We start from the raw sequence: 25986 nt of genomic DNA on the forward strand, positions 1-25986 counted from the left end.
ATCTTGTAATGATTAATCCATTGGTTTTAAAAGATATTTATAATGGAACTCATATTAAGATTGTGAATGAAGAAAATATTATATTTCATATGAATAAAAAAGGGATTGGGTTAATCTTTATGATATTCTTTTGTCATCATCCTATTAAAGGGTTGGAAGCAAAATATTTAACGTGAAAGATCTACTTATGAGAAATAGAATATGATAATTCTATCTAAAGCTTAATATGGTTGGATGCACCTAAAGTTGCAAGTTTTTTAAAAAAACTGTGAGTATAACTATATAGTATTCAGAATAAGTTCTCAATTAAAATTACGTGGTAAAATATTACTGATGAGAACTTGGAAGAGAGAAAACTTATGTATGAAAAGTCATTTGTTATGTACCTGTTGTACACATGGAAAATAAGATCCACTCTCAAAGTTTGTTATTAATAGATTTTTAGGCATTTGAAGATTTTGGCATATTCCCTTAAGCGAATACTGCATGTAATTATTTGGAAATTATATTTATTGACTTGGTGGCATTATAGACTTCACATTGATTTAGACATTTCCAGTAGTAAATGTCACAATAGTACTTATATGTGGATACAAATGAAAAGGAATGATAATAAAATTATCAATTTGTTATAATTTAGTACAATTGAAACAAATGTTAAAGTAAACCAGAAGTTTACTAATACAAATGCGTTTACTACTTGGTGTGACCAGTTAGATCATCCTGGATCGTATATGATGCGAAAATTAATTAAGAATTCATATGGACATTCATTAAAGAACCAGAAGATTCTTTAATTTAAAAGACTTCTCATATGTTACTTGTTCTCAATGAAAATTGATTATTAGAAACTCACTAGTTAAAGTTGAGATTTAATGTCTTATATTTTTGAAACGAATATGGGCCCATTCATCCACCATGTGGATGGTTTTGATATTATATGATTTTGGTAGATGTATCTTCAAAATAATCACATATGTGTTATCAGTTTGCAACCTGTCATTTGCAAGATTGCTTGTTTAAATAATTAATTTCAGATCATGAAATTAAGACAATTCATCTTGCTAATACTAATAAGTTTATATCTCGTCTTTTATTGATTAAGTTTGAAAAACTTTTGTAAAAGTTTGCGCATAATGGTTTAGAGAAATTATTGATTAAACACCTCTGATTAATGACTAAACCATTACTTATGAGAACTAAACTTTCTATTTCAACATGAGATTATGTTGATTTATGTGTTGTACGCATCAAGCCAATAAGTTATAATACTCCATATTACAATTGGTTTTTGATCAAGAGCTAAATATTTCTCATCTTTGATTTTTTGTATGTGTGTATATGTTCCAATTGCTCCACCACAATGCACAAAGATGAGTGAATCCTCAAAGAAAGTTGGGAATATATATTAATTACAAATTTCTTTATATTATTAGATGTTTTGAATATATTCGAGATTCAATTATGACTTGATTTGTGATTACAATTTTGATTCGATAGTTTTCCCGACATTAGAGGGAAAGAAATAATAACTTGTAATAAGTTAGGGGGAGAGTAATTTGAACTAGAAGTTCAATAAGGATAACTCATTACAAGTTAACTGTTAGATGTATTTACAAACTTAATGAGAATAACCAATTGTTATATACCATCTAATATTTTAATTTGAATCAAAGTCTCATTAGGACAATCAGTTAGAATAAATAATAGATTGATCTGTTCCAAAGTTAAAAATTCTTCTAAATGGTCATATAGTCGAGGCAGGTGCTCCAGAAGAGACCCAAGACATAACTAATAAGTAAAAATTCAGAAGAGATACAGGTACCTGAAACTGAATTTTAAAATAATGAAAATAAGAGATCTCGATAAGTTATGTCAATTCGAGAAAATGTGGAACCGAATAATAAAAATGGTCGACAATGATTTTGCATGTAATATTATATTGAAATAATGAAATAAAAGGAAAATCTTGAATAAATCTATTGAGAAATATAGGTATGGAATAAATTGATCAAAATAGAAAGACGTAACTCAAGTACAATTAAATTCGTGAAGTTTTTTTTACTAGTAGTCAAAATATCTAAAGATATAAAGCCAGTGAGGGTGCAATTGAAGTAGTTTTGCAAAAGCGGAATAAAAATATGAAGTTTTTCGCTAAGTCCTGGCATTAATTATGAAAAGATATAATATTCTTTCATGGTGGATGCAATAACCTTTAGATATATTATTAAATTGACAATTCATAAAAGATTTAACGTGTGTTTAATGGTTATTGTTACAACCTTTATGAATCACTATATAGTAAAGTTTATATTAAAATCCTTGAAGGATTTAGGATGCTAGAAGCATATTGAAATTCTAGAAAATTCTTCATTTATATGAATTGAAATAATTTGACTTAGTGAATAGTAGTTGAAGGAGGATAATAAAATGATACAAAATATCTATTTGTGTTTTAATAAAAGAATCATGATTAATTATGATTATTGTTGAATCTCTGAAGAGATCAAAACATATTTCCCCAAATTTCCCTCACTCATGACTTTTAAAAGAATGATAATATAAATGTTTAGCAATACATTCAAATAGTCATTTCAAAAACTAGTACTCAAGATTGAATACATAGAATATGAGAAAGTATGTGATGTTTTCATGAGGAGGAGTAAATACGCGTTGTACTCTTTTTCCCTTAACTGAGGTTTTGTCCCATTGGGTTTTCCTGGTAAGGGTTTTAATGAGGCAACATATTATGTGTATTATAGATTGTGTACTCTTTTTCCTTCATTAGGTTTTTATCCAACAGGATTTTCCTAATAAGGTTTTAAATAGGCATATTATCTACCAATGGACATCTAAGGGGGAGTGTTACGAATATCTTATTAAGTGGATGTCAATCATGATGAAGATAAATTTTAATGTACTTTAAATTCTAGTAGTTATTAGAATTAGATCTTTACTTCTTTTATACTTATCATGCCTATAAATAGTGATGAAGATAAAGTTTTAATGTACTTTAAATTCTAGTAGTTATTAGAATTAGATCTTTACTTCTTTTATACTTCTCATGCCTATAAATAGAGACTCGATGAAGCATTGTAATCATCTCTTTGATTACTAAAGTACATTCTCTATTACTTTCATATTTTCTTTGTTCTTTATTCTCCTCATCTCTCTTTATTTTATAACAATATTAATTTAATATTAAAGTGGTTAAGTTTAATCATAGTTGAACTCTCTAAACTCTCCCTATATAAAGAGAGTCTTGGGTCATTATTTCACAAACACTTGAATACAAGAGAAAGTTGTAGAGAGAAAATTCTTTAAAGAGATTATTCTAGAAAATTTCTAGAGATATTTTCTTGATTTACAACTTGACCTAAAAATTTAGAGAAATTGCAAAATTACCCCACTGGTAATTTTTGTGAAAATTTTTTTGATTCGAAGCAAACCCACACTAGGCAAATGTGAGCTTGAGGATAGTGGAGAAGACTACTCGATCGAAGCGCCCATCCTAGATGAATCAGAAAGGTACAATTTTGATTAAGAGTTTATTAATTTAGATATCACAACCAATATCTTATTTTAGAAAAAATTTTAAAACTCTAGTTTTTCCCTAAATTTATTTTCCGTTGTGTTTTTCAAACTCACTTTTTCCAACAGATATGGCATCCAATAAAGAATTGGAGGGCGCGGAGTTTAAATAATTTTTGTTTGGAATTACCAAGGGTGTGGTCACCCATGTTTCACTTGATTGTTAATGAATACTTGAGGGAGATTAATCTAGATATTATTGATTTGGTTGAGACAAGAATTAGTTATTATAAAGTAGATTCAATAATTTAGAAATTGGGTTTTTGGAACTCGTATAACAAATAAGGCCTAAAGATTTTCTAATGGTATTTAGGTTTGATGGAAAGACCCCATTTCTATGTATATCCTTCCTTTTAATCATGCCCAATTTATTTACTTTAAGGTTTCTAACTTTTTGTCCCCCCCCCCAAATTCTGACTATTGTGTATAGAAGCTCATAACTCACTAAAGGGACAATATTCTTGCATAATTTACACATAATGCTTGATTCTATACAAGAGTCATGGGTTTTGGCAAGTTACTCCAACTGTTTCTTGGATAGTAATGAAAAGAGGGGAGGGTTGACAAGGTATAAAGTGGGTGTGATCTATTTTGGGGTTTTATTTTTTTATAATGGATTGTAGAATATAGGTTCTATTGGGTCAAAATTCACATGGAAAAAGGGTTAATGTATCGAAAGTCTTAACAAAGTATTTTATAATGATCATTAGGATAAGGAATCTTGTGATAGCCCGAAATAGGGCCTAATCGGAATAGTGGTTTCGTAACCACAAATCCGAAGTGAAATAGTTTAATTTTATAAATTTTTATTAGTTACTGATTGATTGAAATATTGTGTGAAAATATGGATAGGAAATTTTAATGCTTTAGTGCTTAATTGAATTTTTAGGACTAAATTGAAAAAAATGCAAAGTGTGTCTAATTAGTGATTAAATGACTTAATTGAATTATTGCATGAAATTGGAAGTGTTTATGTGGCAATTAGACCATAAATTAGTGTTATGGACACAAAAGGGTATTTCTAGAAAATATCTAAGTAATGGGTCAAGGGCATTTTGTCCAAATTGAATAAAAGACAAAACAAAGATGAAAACAAGTGTTCATCTTCTTAAAATCAGACGTTTGCTGCCAAAAAAAATTCATGTCACCATAGCTAGGGTTCTTGAACTTCCTAAGCTCAATTGTAAGTGATTTCTTGCCCCGTTTTTAATTATTTTCGTATTTTTATGCTTATTGAAGCTTGAATTTCATGTTTCTACTATTTAATTTAAATGAAATTAAAGTTTGAAAATTTACCCATTCATGATATAATTGTAAATTGATTAGTGATGTTAGATAATGAATGTTTGAAGTGTTAATTACAAGTTTTACTAGATGAATTTTGATGAAAATGTTGAAAAGGGCTAAATTGTGAAAGATGGTAAAGTGTGCATAAAGTTGTGATTTTGTGAAATTGAGGGCTGTTATGAGCATGAAATATGATTTAGTGAAGTTTGAAATTTAAAATTTAGTGAATTTTATTTTTACGAGCTTAGGGACAAAAGTGGAATTTTGAAAAGTTTCGGGAAAATGTAAATTTGCCAAAATGTTGTGTATGAATTGTATTTGAATGAAATGTTGATAAAATGTATTAAATTGTGTTAATATAGATCAAGAAAGAAGAAATAGTGGAAGTGATCGGGAAAAGAGAAAGTTATCGACTAAATTACAAAAAATAGTCGTTTTGCATCCGAGGTAAGTTATATGTAAATAATAGTTATATTTGTATAAATTGTGAATTATATTTGATATGTGAATTAATATTGAATGTGGAAAGAAAATTGTTCATGAATTATTCAAGTAATAAAGTGTTAAGTGTAAATTCCGGTTGAACTTAGGAATAGAATTGGATACAAGTGACATGTCACTAGAGACCGATGTTACAGATGTTACAAGGTGTTACAGATGAGTCCCGGTCTGGGTGATCTAGCATGTGTTGCGGACACTGACGACTTGTGTGAGCAGGCCGTGGACATTTCCAGTGTTATTGATCGGTGGTAGCTTGGCTACATTTCGGTGGTAAGCCGGCTACATATCGCTGGTAGCTTTGGCTACATATCGATTGTGGCACTTATGTGCTAAATCTCTACGCATCCGTGTATATTCCAACTGCTCAACGGGATTAATAATGAATTAAAGTGAATATGAAATGTTAAGTGTGAAAATGTATATGCAAGTGAATTGGTAAGATTGTGCATGTGTAAGTGATTGAAATTGCTAAGAAATGTTTTGATTAGTTATATGTTAAAAGTGTTAATTATTAAATGAGTAATTATTGTTTACATGTAACTTACTAAGCTATTTATAGCTTACACATCTCTTTCTTTCCTTTGTTTTATAGTGATTTGAACTTGATCGAATAGTGGACCGTCGGAGCTCAGTATCACACTATCATAGCCATCTCGGTATTATGTGCTTTTCAAAATGTTTGAACTATGGCATGTATAGAGTCTTAATCATTTTGAGCATGTTCAAATGATATGGCTAAGATTAGCTATTGAAATGGTTAGTAAAGATTATGTTTCGGTATTATGTATGTGTAAATGGTAACTAATTCAAAGAAGCAGTTTCTTTGACAGCAGCAGTGACGTGAATGTAAAATTCACCATAAATAGTAGAAATGGAATTAGAGAGTGAATTATATATGGAATTAAAGCTTATCAAGTCTATTTTTATATGAAAGAAACGATGTAGGAAAAGGAATTCTGTATTTTGAGATATTTGAATTTTAGTGAGACAGGGTCAGAATGGTTTTTGAAGTCCCCTGTTCTGACTTTAGAAAATCATTATAAATTGTACAGAAAGAATTATGGGTCATAATTTATATGTGTAGATTTCTTAGTGAGTCTATTTTCAAAAGAAAAAAACGATAACCTTATATGTATTCTGTACAAAGAGATAATTGATTTTTAGTGCCGAGAGGTCAGATCTGTCGAGCTGTGAAACAGGGGATACTTTAATGAATAAACTGTACTAATTGGCCAAGTCAAAAATTCTGAAAATTTTATGGTAAGTAGTAATATGAGTCTAGTTTCAGGGAAAATTTACGGATTTAAATTTTGAGTTCTGTAACTCGAGTTATAATTAAATTAGTGACAGTTATACAGGTAGACAGTTTTGCTGTGAACAGTGAATTTAATTTTAAAAGCAAATTTTTATGCTCCGAATTGGTAAGTTAAATTGGATGACATCTCGTACTCGATTCCGGCAACGGTCTCGGGTAAGGGGTGTTACAAATCTCCTTAGGTAGGAGGCAACATCTTCCCAAACTTAAGTTCGGTTACAGGTCAATTTTGATATCCTTGAGCAAAAAGGTGACATAAAGAGTTGAAAAACCTTTCAGGTTTATTACGAGTTGGTTGAATGATCTTACTTTCAACGACATGGTACAGGCTAATTGGAAGGAGCATGGGAATGTTATGAAAACTACTGATGAATTTATTAAAGCAAAATGATTTGGAACAAGGAGATTTTTGGCAATATCTATTTTTGAAAAAGCAAAGTAATATCTACTTTCCCGCCACCAAACGCCGATGTTTCTTACCATCCATTGTTTGAAGAGGATCATTCTCCCGTTCCAAAATCAGATCCATAGGCCTAGACTCATTCGTGGCCCAATTTTCAACCCCATTGACCATATTCTGTTGATTAACAACTTCCGAGTTTAGCGCATCAATTCTAGGAACTAATGGAATATAATTTGGATTGGGATATAATCTCTCCAAATCATCCCTCCAAATCTGCCGCATATCCCTATCATCCTTACCATTACACCTATTATCTCCACTTTCCTTATCCAAAATTCTGCAAATTGATCCATCCGCCTTACGCAACCAGCAACCCGTCAGTGTGATTCTCCTTCTCGTCGTAGCACAAAGTGAAATATCCCAACCGAAGGTTATTTTCGACAGATCAATTCTGACACTAATCGGACAAAAACTCTCCCCATGGCCAAGTTTACCACAACTGAAACAAAACAAACTCAATTTTTCATATTGAAATCGTGCATAGAAAACACGATTATTTCCCATTAGGATCTTCTTTTTCCACTTTAGAGACAGACTCACATCCAACTTTACTTTGATTCGCATGTATTTTTGAAAACCAAACATTAGGATCAACGTATCATATTCGAGAAAGGTCTCTAAGAATTCCCAAATTGTTGATCCATTGCCTCCGTCATTAACCTTGGAGGCATGTCATGTACCTGTACCCAAAATTCGGTCGATAGTAACGAAACTAACATTGGATCTTCCTCCGGTTGAATCTTATACAATAAGAATAAATGGTTGTTAAAGAACCATGGAGTACCAGCCATCACCCTATTCATATCCACAATATGAAAAAATTGGAAAAGATACCTCTTCTCACCAAGGTTTGATATGAATATCCCCCCAAAGGGATGCCACAGGTCAGCCATGGTATTTCACAAAGAAGGGAAATGAACCACACTGTCAGTCAAACAACACCCCACCATACAGAGTTTATACTCATTGTCCACCATCGGTGCCTATTCTTGAAATGCCTCTTCCTCCTTATCTATGAAATTCAAATTAGCCAATTCTTCTTCCATAGCACGTAGAAACAAATCTCCAAAAAAAAAACCAATCCCTATCACACTTCTCTAAAACCGTATCAAAAGACAAACGAAAATCATGTCAAAAGATAGACCCTAACTACTAGACAAGTTTTTATTTAGCATTTGTTCATTCTTAGCTGATGGGTTATTGAGTTATTCTAAAAGATTTTATTTTTGCACAAAAAATTTACTTCCAATTATTGAATATAATGTATGATGTTAAAATAAATTAGATAATTGATATAATTATGTGTAAAAAGTGTCCAAAAGTTTAGAATTGAATCCCGATACTTGGCATAGAAATTATCTATATAACTATATATAAAAAGAGTGCCCAAAAGCTTAGAATTATGATACTTGGCATGAAGATTATACATTTATCATTTATGGCCAGTTGGGTTGTGGGTCGGCTTTTGAAGAGAAGAAATTGGAGAAGGCTTGGGAAAGAAGGAAAAAGAAAAAAGCAGAAAGCTATAAAAGTCTCCATTATAAATTTTTTTTTTTTTACATTATAGGAATTTTATCAAATCTCACTTTTGGTTGATATATTATTTTTCAATTTAAAATTTGAAATTTAATTTTATATTTTAATTTTTAACATAATTTGATTTTTATATTTTTATTATGTTATTAGGTAATCCAAATAATTAATATTGTTAATTATAAGATAATGGTAAAATTTAATTTCGATCCTCTACTATGCTCAAATTTGAATTTAGTCTTTATATTTTAATTTGACATAATTTAATCATCTATTTTTACAATGGAATTAATTAGTCCAAGTAGTTAGCATCGTTAACCATCGCGATAAAAATAATGTCAATTTCTCTTAAAACGCCATTCTAACACACAAAAGAATATATTTCAGCATAATAAGTTGGAGCAAATATTTTTAAGAAAAAATTAAGCTTGCTATCTTAAAAGGAATAATTAAGGGTCAACTATGTTGACTAACTAAGAACTAAATTATGTCAAATTAAAATATAGATACTAAAATTTAAATTTAAACGAGATGTTAACCATAATTAATCCAAAGATGATTTGTGATTTGATTTAAAAAAATAAGTAAGTAAATAAAATGTGAATCAATTGTAATATTTAAATTAAAATGGTAATATTTGTATTCTTTTTAAATACGCCAAAGAAAATAAAAAATGGAAAATGACACAAATCAAGTAAGTATATATACATAGAATAGAATGTATGACATATAATTTGAAATTTTCATCAAACAAGTAAGATATTAATTTGGGTAAGTGTTGTATTTCCCAAAGCTCACACCATAATTGGCGTTTGTTTCTAAAATATTCACGATTATTACACCACTTCTCCGCATCCATCCTCGCCATGGCCTTCGATCAGGTTTCCAGCAACAGCTTCCTCAAAGCCTTGCAGGTTCATTCTTTCATTTTTATATGTTTCTTAAACTTTTTTCTGTTTTCTGAAGAAAGACGTTGCTGACGAATTAAACAACATTTATTCTCTTCACTATTTTAATTTATATTTTGGTCAAATTTCATCACTTTCAGTTTGAGTTATGTGTCACAATAGTTAAAAAAAGTTTAGTCACTGCTTTATAATGCTTTATAAGTGTAGATAAAATAATTCATTGAAAAAATAAAAGTCTTTTTTTAACATGTTTGATAATCTAAAATAAAAAAATTGTAAATTACACAAATTTTTCAACATAAATGAAGAGTTACTTATCATTTAATGTGAAATTTTTAATATTATCTTATAAATATTGTACTGTTAAATTTTAAAAATTACATTTATCAAACTGTCTAATAATATTCTGTATTTTATTTTAAAAAAATATACCAAATAATTTTATAAATTAAATTCCATATTTAACATCTATAATTTGATATATTTTAAAAACAATATTTAATTCATAGAAGAAAAACGGTTGCTTCATTGTCATTCCCGAGTTTAGAAATAAGCGTTGAGGGTTCCATTTGGTTTGCTAACTTGTCCTCTTTGTTGAGTCCAAAGTTCATCTTTTTGGATTTTAAGCTTATGTCTGTTCAAACCTTTCTAGCATTTCATTGTTATACTACTTGATAAGTTGGATCCGCGTGCCTTTCTGCAGGAGCTCAACAACTTAAAGCCTCAGCTATATTCAGCTGCAAAATACAGCGAAAAGTCTTTGCTGCACAGTGAACTGAAGCAGATGTGAGGCTGCACACTTTTCACTTTAAATTTTGTTGCTTTTAGTTCATTAATGCTTTGTGATAGCCTTTTTGATTATGCATTTGATTGAGCTTGAGTTAATTGCCGCCTTCTTTTCTCCTGATGCAACTCTTTTCTTTATGGATATATTTGTTACCTAGGGTACTGGACAACCTGAAAGATTATGCTGTACAGGCTCTTGTTAATGTTGCTGATCACCTTGGCACTGTGGCTTACAAGTTAACTGATCTTCTTGATCAGCAAACGTTGCAAGTGTCAACCATGGAGCTAAAAGTATCTTGTTTAAATCAGGTAATCTCTTTGCACTTCTCTTGTTTAATATGCTAGTTCAACAACAGTATTGAACGGATGGGCCCTGAACCTCGTTTGTTAAAATCAGCAACTACTTATGTGCAAAACATACATGGATAGCGAAGGTCTCAGGCAGCAAAAGTCTATGGCACTTACCCCAAGACATCACAAGCACTACATTTTACCAAGTAAGACTAGTCAGAAGCCTTTCCTAGCAGCTAATTAGTGGGTTGAAGTTTTAGTATGTTTTTTCATTCCCTTTTCCATTAAACCAGATTCTGTCATTGAGAAGGTACATTTTAGTCGACATGTACAAACAAATCCTAGGCAAAACTATTTCCAGGCTATATGGCTTCTTGCTTCAGGTATAATGTTTCTAAACAGGCAGGAACTCTTCTAATTTTCAGTTTTTTTCTTCATTGTTAGCAATAAACTTTCTCATAGGAAGAAGGTGCATATCATGTTACTTACTAAATGTGGTATAGATACTCCTGCATCAAAAACACTTTCATGGCACTTAGCCTCAGAAACAAAGTCTACTTTGAAAGGGATTTCACAAACTTTGGGGAGGTTAGCTCGGCGTAAGAGTTCAATATTGGATCGATAATTCTATTTTTCTTCCACTGTAGTTCTTTTAATGTTCTGGTAAGAGCAATAAGTTATTTCCATTGCTTACCCCGCAGCAACGGAATCTCCCAACCTCCTAGCAATGCTTCTGGGAATTTCCAGTTATTGGGTATGCTTGTTACATCAGTAGCTCATATTACTGTTGTTACATAGTAAAGCTTTGGATGAGAAGACTTGTATTTTGACTGTAATGCTTGCAGACAATGGAGAGGGTAGAAATACAAAGTCTCCAGCAATAGCTTTTCCTGCTTCTAATTCATTCATGTCAACTCTGGGTATCACACATAGACATAGGGTAATTTTTAAATCAACAATAATACATACATGCTTGACATCTCAGTGAGTACTCTTTTTTCTTTTTCATTTGTATAAACATGTTGCATGAAGCTTATGAAGGACTCCTGGTTTTGCAGGAGTTGGAGGGATCAAAACCTTTGAGGGCATCCAGATTCAGATCATATGGTAACCAAAAGCATGAGATTGCGGGTGCACCAGTTAGGAGCAAAAAGGCGCTGGCAACTTCCTTTGTCAAGCAGAAAAGCAAAGCAAAAGGCTGGATATAGTGCATGAGCATGATGAAACTCCATTACAACAAGCCAATGACGACCAACGGCAGTAGTAATGTAATTCTGTCCTTTTCAATTTATGCTGCTGGAGTTGCGTATATGTGATAATATGTCCCTGGTTTTGTTATTCAGTAGTGGTTGATGAATTGCTCCAGATGATTTCTTTTGTAGGTGGTGCATCAGTCGTTTATGACCAATGAGTATAAAAATAGCTAATAATGATGATGGGTGACACTATCCATTTTCCACTTAGATGCTAAAAACCCAGACCTGATGTTGACATCATGCAGCCAATTAAGCATTTGCACTTTATGTTTTGTCTCAGCTAACACAGACATACAAACAACAAGAAATCCTATATTTAATTATATTAGGCCGGTGCTAAAGTCCCTGAGTGCCCAAACCCCAAAACCGAAAACCGAAAATCAAATCAGAAAAAATTCAGAGCTGCGTTTGCCGGGAATCGAGCCCGGGTGAATAGATTGGAAGGCAATTACCCCAACAGTTGGACTACATACGCTTCGTTGACGAATTATATCAGCTAATTATAGTACGAAAATATAAACTATATTGGGGCCTGTTGAAGTCCCTCAGTGCTCAAACTCCAAACCCAAAAAGGAAATTGAAAATAAAACTATTGCTATTGCGTTTGCCGGGAGTCGAACCCGGGTCTATTGCTTGGAAGGCAATTATCCTAACCGTTGGACTACAAACGCTTCGTTGGCGATATATCTCAGTTAACAATTCTCAGCATATTAAAAAAAAAAGTAAATTATATTAACTATATTAGGGCCTGTTAAGTCCCTAAGTGCTCAAAACTACGAACCCAACAAAATCAGAAACAGATAATTAAGCTATTGCGTTTGCCGGGAGTCGAACCCGGGTCTATTGCTTGGAAGGCAATTATCCTAACCGTTGGACTACAAACGCTTCATTAAATAGACCCCGGCTAATTATATTCACAAAATGTATAAAAAAAAAATGTAACTTACAAACATAGGGCCTGTTGAAGTCCCCGAGTGCCCAAACTCCGAAGCCCAACAAAAAAGAAAATGAAGATAATGCTATTGCGTTTGCCGGGAGTCGAACCTGGGTCTATTGCTTGGAAGGCAATTATCCTAACCGTTGGACTACAAACGCCTTGCCGGTAACTACATCAATTGATCGATATTAATAAAGAAGAAACATTTTCAAATATTGACTGGTAAAAGGAGGCAAGAGGAATCCATCCACAAGTTTAGTTGGACAAATTTGCAGGCTTTGTGGAGTTTCCAATATGTTGTGGTTAAATATCTCTTTATTCTGGAATTGGGTTCGGTAAATTAGACAAGGGGAGACCACGTGAGTCAGTATTTTTGTTTTATTCCCCGATGGATGTTACAGTCCACTATGGATGGCCCTTCATAATGGAATTGGGTTCGGTGGATTTACTCAAAGGAGACCATATGCTCACCACCTAACGTGAAAGGAATATATACCGTACCATTACATCAATTTTGTTTTACTCAAAAATGGATCTCGTGCTTAAACCATTTTGGCCATGATATGGTTCTGTTGTAATCGACTCATTTTATTGTTAATTCTACTAAATCTCTCATCTTTAGAAAAGTATCAACAGTACAATCTTGGACTTGGCCATCGTGGTTAAATGGGGGATTCTCACCGCAGCAACGCGTTTTGAACGACACATAATCAAAATTTGATATTAAAACCAAAAAGGACAGTCGTACAAATCTGAAAGCCTTACTGGAAAACTTGGACAATTTCAAGGTGAGACTCCTTTTTGCACACAGCTCAGCTGAGACTCCTTCCAAGAAATGCTAAACGTACAAGGTTTCGAAGCATGAAAACAATTTGGAGGTTCTATTTTCTTCATTAAAGCTTTGACGAAAAGCTTAAAGGTGGAAACAAAATTTTGAATTATTTATATACACGCACGCGTTTGGTTCAAGGCCTGTCATATGTATCAAACAAATTTCGGAATATTAACCAAAAACAAAATGCCCCTTTGCTCATTCAGAGATCAACAAAAACAAAACTCATATAAAATTAAGATAGAATAACTGAACACCGTATTGAAATGCAGAGCAATTTAAAATCTGACGGTCTAAAAAGCAGTAAATCTAGGCCGGGGCCAAGCCAAAAAAAATTTTAACTCAGCCGTGGGTATTAAAAGCTTCCCACAACAAATTCTTTGGGGCAGGGTTAGTTAAGTCTCGAGCTTGCAAGGCGGCAGTCCTCAGAGTCCTAATCGTCGATTTATTCGCCTCCCAGAAAGACAGACTCCGGTAAGGCAATTTGTGCTTCTTGCAGAGTTCCCTCACCAGAGGGGAAACCTTCCTCAAATGGCACCGTGGCAACCTGGGGAACAAATGGTGCTCTAACTGGAACTGTAAACCACCGAAGAACCAGTCCATCATGGAAGGACACGAGATATCTATTGTCCCACTTGTTTGCTTCTCGAACCAGTCGTTGCCTGTTGGGAGTCCAACGTACACATTTGCTGAGAAATGGTTCAATGTGAACTGAACGTGTTGAATCGATGTGACGGCGAAGCTGGCAAGAACAAACATGATCCTCTCTGGCCAATTGGGAAGACATGAAACCAGGAGGGGGAACCATGTCCAAAACACAAGGATTCCCATTATGTTAAAACCTCTATCTGGTACACTACGGTTTGAAAACAAGAGCAAGAATGTTTGGACAAATAGGTTGACCCTTGCCACAATCATGACAGGGTAATATGTCCAGTGCTGGTAACTGACGAGAAACCTTGCTAAAGGATCGAAATTTAATGTCCTTCCATAAAAGCTAGAGGTTAAGGAAGTGAAAAAGTGTGAGGAGACGGCAAAAACAGGAATGTGCTGGAGATCGGGATCGTGGTCGAGGCTGTTGCAGGCAATGTGGTGAGCATTGTGAGTCCATTTCCACCAGGCAATGCTGATCCCGGTTAAACAATTCCCAGATAAAATCTGAGCGAGCTTGTTGTAACCGCGGCTAGTCATTACCTGGTAATGACCTGAATCGTGACCAACGTATGCGCTTTGCATCCAAAGCAAGCCCAACAAGATGGCCGACCCAAGATGTGCCCACACGCTATCACATCTCAAAACACCATAAAGAACAACAAGAAACAATAGAGCTACAGCTGTAAGTGAAAAAAGGGCTACATGTCCTTTCTTTTCAAACATACCGGCTTTGGCAAACTCCGAGACCAGCCTCCTATAATCCTTGGATACCTCCGACACCTCGAAATTTTTGAGATGATACCCAGTGAACAACTTGTCAAGATACTGCCAAGCCGTTCCAGGGTGATACGCCAGAAACGCATCGGTAACATCTTGGCCGGCCAGATTCAAAAGCGGGATTTCCCCGCCGGGATGCTCCTTTGCCCACTCTGAAACATCGTAAACCTTGCCCTGGATTGAGATCCACAAATCCCCAGATTTGTTATGCTCTTTCAGCTCTTCCGCACTAATGTATCTTTTCTCACCCTCCATTGAACCTCAACCAAAAATCTTTTCCTTGCAAATCCAAGTATACAAATCAAAACCAAGAAAACCCCACTCGGTGTTTTCTTGATTCTTTTTTTTCTGGAAATGGGTTTCGGACTGTTCAACCAAAAGAATCCATTAACAAGAAATCTGATCTGGTTTTGATCCTTAAAACTTTCTCCTCCAATATCTCTCTCTCTCCCTCTTTATCTCGATTTTTTATATATGCTTTGCACTGCCCCTCTGCTTTTACGGAGATTTTAACGAAGGTTACTTGCGCTAGACTTTTGCGTGACTAGATATTTTGTCAATTTAAATACTATCTTTAATTAACTTTTTCATATCTCATCTAAATAAGGTCTAATTTTGCTCCCACTACTCAATATTTTTTTACACTTACAATTTAGTCTTTTATTTAACAATTAAAGAAAATATGTTAAATTGGGTGATGTGATTTTTACTTAAAATTTATAAGTAAAGACTTTTTATTTTGCTTCTTTAAAATGAAGCTAAAACCGATAACACTTATTTTACTTAGTTAACTTTTCATACGTGCAATCTTGATCACCTAAGCACCTTTTTTTATTTTAAAAATTATCAACTGATTACATCACTAAAATTAAAATATGCAAAGAGTTTAGACACTAACAACATAATTAAACCTCTTTAAATCTAATCTAAATAAACATCTTACAAAAAGATTATTAAACTAATTTTTCTTTTCAAACTTTTAATTTAGTACTATAAAAATTACAGCCAATAAGGAGACGTTTTAAGTTTGACGAAGAGCCAAGGCCCCACGCGCAAGCGCAACAGCCACTAGGTAGCTCATAATTGTATTATATTTTATGAACATGTGAATCAGATCCTTACACATTTGAATCCCCCTCATTTACAAAACAATTGCATTCCTCTATTTATTTCATTAGTCATGCCAGTTTTTAAATGTACAATTGGATACAATTTTTAATAGAAATGACCAATTTGCTCTTTGATCTAACGTATATGAATTAATTCGTTCACTTTTTGAGTAGAGGGAGCAAATTGCAATCTAGTTTTTAATATAAGGGCCTCCATGGTACTTTTACCCATATTTTATCAACTTGACAGTTCTAATTAGGTTAAGATTTGCTTCAAGTTCTTGTATTTTTCATAGATTTAGGATTTAGTCTTCTTAAATTTATTTTCAGGAATTTAGTCCTTCTACATTTTAATTTAAAATATAAGTTTGATTGTTAATATTATTAACTTCATGCCTATTTTAATGTTATTTTATTTGTTATATGGTTACCAAATGAGTATTTTTTATTTCAAAATGTCACCCCAAAGAATTTAACAAAATAATCTCAAGAATCAGACCTAAATTTTTAAATTGAAAAGATGAAGGACTAAATTAGTAAAAATAAAATAAATAGATTAAATTTTAAATATTTGGAAAGTGTAAGGACTTGTACCGTATTTTAACGGGTATATTGACAAGTGGTCTAATTTCCGACCCCAAAAAATAAAAAATAAAAAGTAGTCTGATTTGATTATTAGGAAAAAGATTTGTGGGCCATGTAACAGGTAAGGGGGTTTGATGAGGTAGGGTACATGGATTTAATGTGGACCGCCGTAGCAGAATATTTATTTTCATTTTATTTATTTGTTAGAAATTGGAGATATTTTGGGAAAGGGTGAAGATGGTGGAGCTTTGCACCTCGCATCGCATGTGAGTTATGAACAAAGACACTGCCCTGCCCTTCACCTTGTTACTGTTATGCATTTGACCCATTTCTTTTTCCCTTTTTTTTTTCTTTTAATTTTAATATCCATTAAAATGAAAATTGTATGCCTTTTGAAGGTTTAAATTTTTTGCCAAATTAATTTTTTAAAAGGAGTTGGATTGTTTTTTAATTATTGATTAAAATCTTAATTAAGCAGGATAATACCTGTATAATTAATAATGTTGATATCTTAGGCGTAGAAGTTAGAGCAAGGAAAGTCTGAAATAAAAATAATTAGTTTCAATAAATATCTAAAAATAAAATATCAGCAAAACTGAATGAAATGATTGACCAAAAAACCAAAGCTGGACCACCGACACCTAGTGAGAATATGAATTTCTTGGAGGAACAAAAGGAAAAGTATGTCTCCAATCTCCATCATCAATTTTGTTGTTAAATTAAAATGCAGGAATAAGGGTAAATATTAAACACAGGCCAGATGAGAAAAGGGCAAATGGCGACGTATATGAGAAGGTGGTTTAGATTTTAGAGTAGAATAATGATTGGTCTGTCAACAAGTATGATTACTTTAATTGGAAAATAACAGCTGTTTCTATAATTTATTTCCTCAAACAAGCAGATCAATTTTAATAAATTATCCATTAAAGTATAAACAACGAGGAATTAGATGTATGGAAACACCAATTGAGAATATGCCTCCTCAACTTAAGCGTGTTGGTTAGGCGGAAATAAAGGGTTGAGTTTTCGCTTGATATTTTGCTTTTCTTTTAGGAGAAGTCTTCAAAAAAAATATAAACCCCAATATTTCTGGGTTTTCTTTTTTATTGCTTTTGACTTTATAAGGAAATATAACAACCGATGACTAATTCTGCACTCCCACGTTTAATGAGTATATATATATATTACAAGGTTAAGTTTAACGACTTCAAAAACGAGTGGCAAAAAATAGAGTGGGGCTCACATGGTACTATTTTGAGCTAAGATTAGCGTTCTTCAAAAAATGTTTTACAATAAAAGAATTGAGTTGAAAAATGTATAGAATTGTACCAAGTTGGACCTCACATCGTTCTATATTTTTTTATCAACATATCTTTTTTTTAATGTATAGAATTGGATTATCTACCTTAAATCCTGAATTTAGAAGGTTCAAGATTCGGGATAGAAAAATTACCAAAAGTATGTGTTAATGACATTAAATAATTGGTAATAGATACATGATGATCTGCGTCTTTATTTCATAAATTCATTTTCTCGTTAAAATTATACAAGTTTAAAAGTTTTAATTACTTATTTTTGTTGTAAAAGGTATCATAAATAAATTTATTTGGTAGAACTTGAGTGAAAATTTTATGCTTTGTTGAGTTTTTTGTTTTTGAAATATAAAATAGTTAAAAGAAAATGTGTTTTTGTTAAAAATATTTGATTTTTAAAATATATATATGAAAATATAAAATTATAAAACTAAAAAAATTGAAAATAATATTTTTAAATTTTATATTTAATTAATGCATTTACTTCGATTCAAATTCACATATTTTTTCCAACCATTTTTAATACAAAATCTCTAACCATGATTTGAGTTAGGGATATCTTATTATATTTTTCATGTTTCTATTTATAAAAAGGTGTCAAATGTATTTCTTATATTTTTATTATTGAAAATTAAATTTTATTTTTATTTTTATTTTCAAATAACCAAAAAAAAAACAATTTTTCACTATGTGAATTTGGCCCTTAAACAATAGGTTTATCATATTAATTAATAATAGATTACAGCACATTCATAATATGGGTAAAAAATTATATAAAAATTTTATCTAAAAATCAAATGAGCCTTTGGTTAAAAAGACAAAATTGAGATTTTGAGATCTTGATGTCTTAGCATAGGTGAATCTAGGGGGACTGGCATGGCCCCAACCCCCTTAAAATGAAAAATTATCATTTAGGCTCTTTAAAATTTTTTAAAATTTTAAATTAGTAAAGGAAAAATTATACTTTGCCCCCCTAAAATTACAAAAATTTAATTTAATCCTTTAAAAATTATAAAGATATAGACTATAAAAAATTAAAATTTCATTAGGCCCCTAAAAAATTGTTCTGGCATTGCCCCTATGTCTTAAGTCAGATTTCTAAGATTTTTAATTGAATTATATGAACCCAAATAAATCTCATCCGACGATTTAATGGACGTACTAAATTAAAAGTTGAACATTATAAATTGATCTCCTTCTACCTGTTAGGGTTACGCATAAAAATTTATAGTCCCGCTCACGTAGGGTTTGTCTAATTAAGGAAAAAGGTGAAGAGAAAGAAATCAATTTATTAAGTGTTGTTTCATTATCATGTAGAGTTTTGGTTTGAAAAATCTTAAAGATCAAAAGATTTTGAACCTCGTTGGCTTGATATCTTTGAAAAGTAGTAAAAATATCTAGAAATTATTTGTATCTAAGATGTAAACTCCACCAATAACTACTTGACACCCGGCATAGTTACAAGGAGAGGACGACTTATTGCTTAATTCTGCCACTATTTTATTTTCCATGCCATGCTTTAGGGGGTTTCAGTTGATTGTAGGTGTCAATGAATTTCCATCTTGTGTGCAATTTGTAAAGTGGGAATCTTTGTATACGCCTTAATGACGGAGTATCTTAAAACAATATATTTTTAGTGTTTTACAACATAAAAACGTTTGGAAAGGGGTCTGTCATTTACATCCACAACCAAATTCATATGTTTGTTGCGTTTCGCATTCCACCTCAAATGAAATATAATACCCTCAAAAACATATATCTTCTACTTTATTTATACATTAAATTCAAAATTTTGGTTCCAACATCATATGTTTTTTTTCTCAAACCTCCGCTGCCATTAAAATATGTCATAGGTTTTTATACCCCTCATAAATTTAAATTTAAATTTTTATATTTTTCGAAATTTAGGTCAACTTATTAACATTGTTAATATTTTTGGGTTAAAATTTATTAGCGTGATAATCTTGACTGTTGAGCCGAGTTTTGAACTATTAAAATAGAGGACTAAATTTTAAAAATAAAAGTACGGAAATTAAATCTCAAATTTATGAAAAGTATAAAGACTTACGACATATTTTAATCAATAAAAATATTTTTTGAAAGAGTTAGATATTTACATGTGTCCAAAATAATTTTGGTTTATGGTTTGATTTGATTCGGTATTGGGTTTTGCTCATAAAAACTTTTTTAAAAGAATTTTATGAAAATTTAAATTTCTTTTATATTCTTTGGGATTTTTTATAATTTTAAGGATTTTTGAATGTTTTGAATTTTATAGTTTTAAAAATAATAATTAAAAATAATTCTTATAGATATTTAAAAAAAAGTGTAAAAGGCATAGTAAGTACTAAGGTACAAAACTACATATTATAAGTGTATATTTTAAGGTTTGATATAATATTATAACTTGAAAGGATGGCATTAAAAATAGCTTAGTAAAAGCCGAATGATAAAAAAGAGGGTAGGCAGAGAAAGTGGGGTTGTGTGTCATTTACCTTATAAAAGAATAAAGCTTTAATCTCGGAATAGACAATAGAGTCAGCACCTCAAGTTTGATGATTAACCCTTTTTTTTTTTTATGCTTAAACATGTGTAGATTTTTCAACATTGTTTATTGCTTCATCTAACCCTTATTAAGGATTCCTTAGCCTTACAACTGTACCACCTACACCCATCCACCAATGCTTTAAAGCTAAGTCTGTAGAATGCTACTTTTCGGGACTAATATTTGATAGGTACATCATAAAAAGTAAAATTAAAGTTTGTATAATTACGTGTAGACATTACTAAACTGTTGGACAAAAACGGAAAAAATTAAAGTTGGAAGGGACTAATTAGTTAAGAAAGATTTAAACCATATTTATTATTATTATTATTATTATTATTATTATTATTACATGGTCTTAGTAAGAAGGAAAAAACAAACAAACATTTAGCATACATTGCAATTCGATTTATGGTGTTATATACACCAATTATCACTAACTCGAAACTCAAATAAGATCCGGGTTGCCTACTCACGACTCGAACAGGCCTCATGAAAGCTAGATGAAGCAAACCGAAAATGTCAAGAGGGGGATGAATTGGCCTTTAAAAATTTTGGTGAAAGCAAAGGCAAAAATGAAACAAAAAACACAAAGAATTTAGAGTGGTTCGGCCCCAATTGCCTACTCCACTACCTTAGCTTTCCACCACTAAGGATTTTTCCCAAGTTCACTAATTTGTTCAACCTTTGAGGACAATGTTTAACCTTACAACTCCTTAAGATTTCTACCCTAAATTTTAAGTTTCAAAACCTCTCAAAGAGATACAAATGAGCAAATAAAGAAACAATCCTTACAAGATAAAATTATTTGCAAATTGAAGCACAAATACAATGAGATAGACTTGAGCAAAATAAAAGAGATAAGGCTCACAAGTGTATGTAAGAAGAATATGAAAATTTAAGCTTTAAGATTGTTTGATTAATGATTTTTGCTTGAAAGTACTTTCTTGGATGTTGTAGGACTTTAAAAGATGGTATTTATACCCCCTAATAGATTTTCAGCCGTTGAGGTTGTTGGTGAAGTTAATATGGCCATTGGGAATGTAAAGCTAGAACCTTTATTTCACCTGCAACTGTGAGTATCGATACCTCTAAAAAGGGTATCAATATTTTTTCCATAAATGCTAATTCAGTGACCGTTGGAATGAAATAACCGATACTTCAAAAATATTTTATAGGGTTTATGAATAATTATCAATACCGGATCAATACTTTGTAGGGTTTATGAGAAACAAAATACAATTCTAGTATCATTTTTTAGAAAGGTATCGATTATTTTCAAAAAGTATCGATACCAAAAACATGGTATCAATAATTTTTAGGGTTTTGACAGAATACTTTTTTGGTCTTGATTTTTCTAAGTGCATCGATTATTTTCAAAAATTACAGATACTTGGCCAAATGGTACTAGTACTTTTTGGCCTGGAGCAATTCTAACTTGTTTAAAAATCATTTTGATGTGTTAAAATGATTTTAACTTAATTGAGATCATTTTGACTTGGTTAAAAATATTTTCACTTAATTTTAAAATTGTTTCTAAATTTTCTAAGAGTTTATTGTAAGTATTCAAAGTTTTATTTCTTAGAATTCAAATTTAAAATTTATTTTTTCAAATTTAGCTTATATTCAAAAACACTTTTAATTTGTTATATCAGAATCTTTTATCAAATAAATCTTAGTTTAACACCCCACCAGATGGGTGTGTGCGAGACGTACAGCGAGAGGACAGTTAGGAGAGCTCGCGGTATCAGCTCGCACGAGTCGAGGGGAGTTCGTGGTCTAATAATTCTAGTGTTGTAACTTAGGTAGGGTTTGAAAACCCATCTAATAATTGGATTTGAGTGGAATTGTTTGGGCAACTATTGTAATTGATGAGTCCCACTAAATTGGTTGTAATTAAAGCACTCCAAATAAATTTTCTATTCTTAGAAGAGAGGGTGAGAATTGGAGTAATTACACAGGTAATTACTTTCAAATTCAATTACTTTATGACTTTTCAAATACTCATACATGATTTAAATTTTTTTAATTATATTAAGTTATGAAAATTGCATTATAAGCATGAACAAATGAGTAGTTGGGATGGATATAGCCAAAATTTCTAAAATTATATTATATATTGTAAAAATAATGTGCATGTTATAACATACTTATTTATTAAAATTATGGCCAAAATTATGAAAGTAACTTATTTACATGTCCATGCTATATATTATAAAAAAACAATATACTTATTTAAAAAATGTTCTAATTTTTGCCATAATATGATAAAAATCATATTATTTATAAAAAATGTTATAAAATTATTAAACACTTTATAAAACATGTTTTATAAAGGTTATATGTTATAAATTTTATATTATTTTTAACCTAGTTTACAACTTATAAAAATGGTTATAATCTAGCATAAGGCTTTTCCCAAATTAAGTTTATTTAAGTTTTAATAATTAAAACTACATATTGTTTGTTTACACGCGAACCCAAATATTACGTGGTAGATGCTCGTTATTCAAATACAAAAGTTTTTCTTACATCATATTGTGGGATACGTTACCATTTCAGAGAAAGGAGCTAGATACAAACACTACAATCGGCTCGCGAGCTCTTGAATTTAAGACATCCAAATGTTCGAAATTGGTATGATCCATACTTTGAAGAGTACATAGAAGAAGGATGGATCATATCAATTCCACCTATGATTGAAGTTATGGAATATGCAACATGTTAGCACGATACAATATTGTTTTTTTATGATATACTAAGGTGATGTTGTTAATATGAAAAATATGTTTTAGAACAAATGTTTTCTCAATCACATTTTGAAGCATTCAATGTTTTCATATTAAAGAGTTTGTGAGTTGTATATGATGTTTGTGTCTAGCACCATTCTCTCAAATGGTATCATTTCCCACGATATGGTGCAAGAAAACTTTTTCTATTTGCGCAATTATAAATGTTACAAATATGTTAGTGAAATAAACAGTAATATAAAATATTGATTTAAATCACAAGGTTGAACCAGATTAATATAGATATATATAAAATCTGAAAAATAGAAATTGGAAATAAAAATGGATCGAAATTGTGTACTTGTAGGTAGGCAGAAATTCGACTGGTAGTTGAGACATATTTTCACAGTTTCCTTAAGACAGATTTGGCCACTCCTTTGGTGTTGGAGAAACGTTAGTCGATTGTCTCCCAGGATACAACAACGAGATGAGCACGACTACATTTGGATTTGCACCCCCGGCGTATGAGGGAGAGCATTAGCTTAGTCATTCAATAACCACCAAGTTGGTTCATATATATAAACATATTCCACACTTAATATCTAACCAATGTGGAACTAAGCTTTCCATTTTCCTCAACATAATTCCCAAGTGGCTTACTTTGAACCTCAATTTCTCATTCATCACTAAACCATTTTGAGCATATGATATATCGTTTTAAAGGTCTCATGGGGTAGAATATAAAACCATAGTTTTATAATTCAAATCTCCACCTTTACCAATCGATAATATGCCTCAAAACTTCTAAAAATCTATTTTTTTTCCAACAATCCCCCACATGAATGAAATTGATAGTTTTAACGAAAAACATTGGCTCGATGTGGTGATACAATCTACGATCAATAGTTGCATAGGATAGGTAGGCATCAACCATTGAACCTTCCCTTGTGAAAGTATATTTACTTTACTAGCTGACAAGTAGACGTGATGTCCTTAAATTGTTCTACCGTTTGTGTAAACGATGATATACCTCACACAACTACCTCTCTAGCTAGGTTTTAGTTCTCATGGGTATGTTCATATGGTCGTGAACATCTCCTAATTCTACAAGAGTTTGAGATAACTATACCCTAGTAGTCTCCTCGAAGCGACCCCACTTCACTCTCACATAGGTGACTTATGTTGCTTGGCTCACCGAAACACACAACGGTCATTAAAAGCATTGCTTAACCTATCCCACTTTTAATCATTGTTTATATCATAGAAACAGAATTGGGATAAGAACCCCCACAGTGACCTCACAAGGTTTATGCAAGTAGGTTGTCCCTTTGAACCTAGATCTTGAGATATCCAGTCAACTTGGTTGGGTTTTCCTTCATATAGCCTTTTTATTTTTCATAGGCTTTAGTCCCATTCCTTTCGATGTTTTATCAACCTAATCTCGATTTAAGCCTTTAGTTAGCAAATTCGTAATGTTGTCTTTTGATTTTACAAAATCAATAGAGATAACTCCATTTAAGATCAATTGTCTAACGGTATTGTGTCGACAATGCATGTCTCGACTTACCATTATACATTACGTTCTATGCTCTACCAATTTTTGCTTGGTTATCACAATATATGCATATTGTGGGCACAGGCTTTGGCCAGTTAGGAATATCCTCCAAGAAGTTTCGAAGCCATTCAATCTCTTCTCCAGATTTGTCTAAAGCTATAAACTCAAATTCCATTGTGGATCTGGTTATAATCATTTGTCTTGAGGATTTCCATGACATAGCTCCTCCTCCCAATGTAAAAATATATCCACTTGTGCCTTTGGCATCTTGAATATCAAATATCCAACTAGCATCGGAGAATCCTTCTAAAACAGTAGGATCTCTGGAATAATGCAGTCTGTAGTCCCGAGTATATTTGAGATATCTCAGTACCCTCACAATTGCTTTCCAGTGGTTTTCCCCTAGATTGCTTATGAATCTACTTAAACTGCTCACAGTAAAAGTAATATCTGATCTAGTACAGCTCATAAGGTACATTAGACTGCCTATGAGTTTTACATATTCCACTTGGTTAACACTTTGTTTTTAGACAGATGTTGGCTCGTATTCATTGGAGTTCTGGCTATATAAGAATCATCCTTACTAAATTTCCCAAGAATCTTGTCCACATAGTGTAGCTAAGTCAATATGAGACCTTTAGATGACCTCTTTCTTTGGATGCCCAAAATCACATCAGCTAGTCTCATATCTTTCATGTCAAATCTTGAATTTAACATGTCTTTGGTACATTTTACCATTTCATTGTTGCTTCTAACAATGAGTATGTCATCAACATATAAACATAGGATTATATATCCAATGTTGGTAGTTTAGACATACACACATTTTTCACACTCATTAATCTTAAAGCCATTTGTCATCATGACATTATCGAACTTTTCATGTCATTGCTTGGTGCTTGTTAAGCCCATACAAAGACTTCGTCAATTTACAAACTTTCCTTTATTGTCCTGGAACTACATAACCCTCAGGTTGTTTCATGTAAAACTCTTCATCAAGATCTCTATTTAGGAAAACT

General features: G+C 31.9%; 2 protein-coding genes, 3 non-coding genes and 1 pseudogene across 5 annotated transcripts; 1 reads left to right on the top strand and 5 right to left on the bottom strand.

The window, feature by feature from the left end:
* Positions 1–9556: 9556 nt before the first annotated feature.
* LOC105771025 (protein ABIL1-like) lies at positions 9557–12052 on the top strand (annotated as a pseudogene).
* Positions 12053–12530: 478 nt separating this feature from the next.
* Positions 12531–12602, bottom strand: TRNAG-UCC (transfer RNA glycine (anticodon UCC)). Its single transcript has one exon. It is a non-coding gene; the product is annotated as a tRNA-Gly (tRNA).
* Positions 12603–12744: 142 nt separating this feature from the next.
* Positions 12745–12816, bottom strand: TRNAG-UCC (transfer RNA glycine (anticodon UCC)). Its single transcript has one exon. It is a non-coding gene; the product is annotated as a tRNA-Gly (tRNA).
* Positions 12817–12954: 138 nt separating this feature from the next.
* TRNAG-UCC (transfer RNA glycine (anticodon UCC)) lies at positions 12955–13026 on the bottom strand. The gene has a single exon. It is a non-coding gene; the product is annotated as a tRNA-Gly (tRNA).
* Positions 13027–13871: 845 nt separating this feature from the next.
* On the bottom strand, positions 13872–15659 carry LOC105796533 (delta(8)-fatty-acid desaturase 2). The gene has a single exon (XM_012626279.2). The coding sequence runs from the start codon at positions 15384–15386 to the stop codon at positions 14043–14045; it is 1344 nt and encodes a 447-aa protein (XP_012481733.1). The 5' UTR covers positions 15387–15659; the 3' UTR covers positions 13872–14042.
* A 9336-nt stretch (positions 15660–24995) lies between these two features.
* On the bottom strand, positions 24996–25445 carry LOC128042540 (secreted RxLR effector protein 161-like). Its single transcript, XM_052633908.1, has one exon. The coding sequence runs from the start codon at positions 25443–25445 to the stop codon at positions 24996–24998; it is 450 nt and encodes a 149-aa protein (XP_052489868.1).
* Between the last annotated feature and the right edge of the window lie 541 nt (positions 25446–25986).

This window comes from Gossypium raimondii, chromosome 7, assembly GCF_025698545.1.
Source record: "Gossypium raimondii isolate GPD5lz chromosome 7, ASM2569854v1, whole genome shotgun sequence".
NCBI classification, from domain to species: domain Eukaryota; kingdom Viridiplantae; phylum Streptophyta; class Magnoliopsida; order Malvales; family Malvaceae; genus Gossypium; species Gossypium raimondii.

What these genes read in the sequence shown, in the direction of transcription:
- LOC128042540 (XM_052633908.1), bottom strand. Translation starts at nt 25,445, where the DNA reads ATGTACCTTATGAGCTGTACTAGATCAGATATTACTTTTACTGTGAGC.
- LOC105796533 (XM_012626279.2), bottom strand. Translation starts at nt 15,386, where the DNA reads ATGGAGGGTGAGAAAAGATACATTAGTGCGGAAGAGCTGAAAGAGCAT.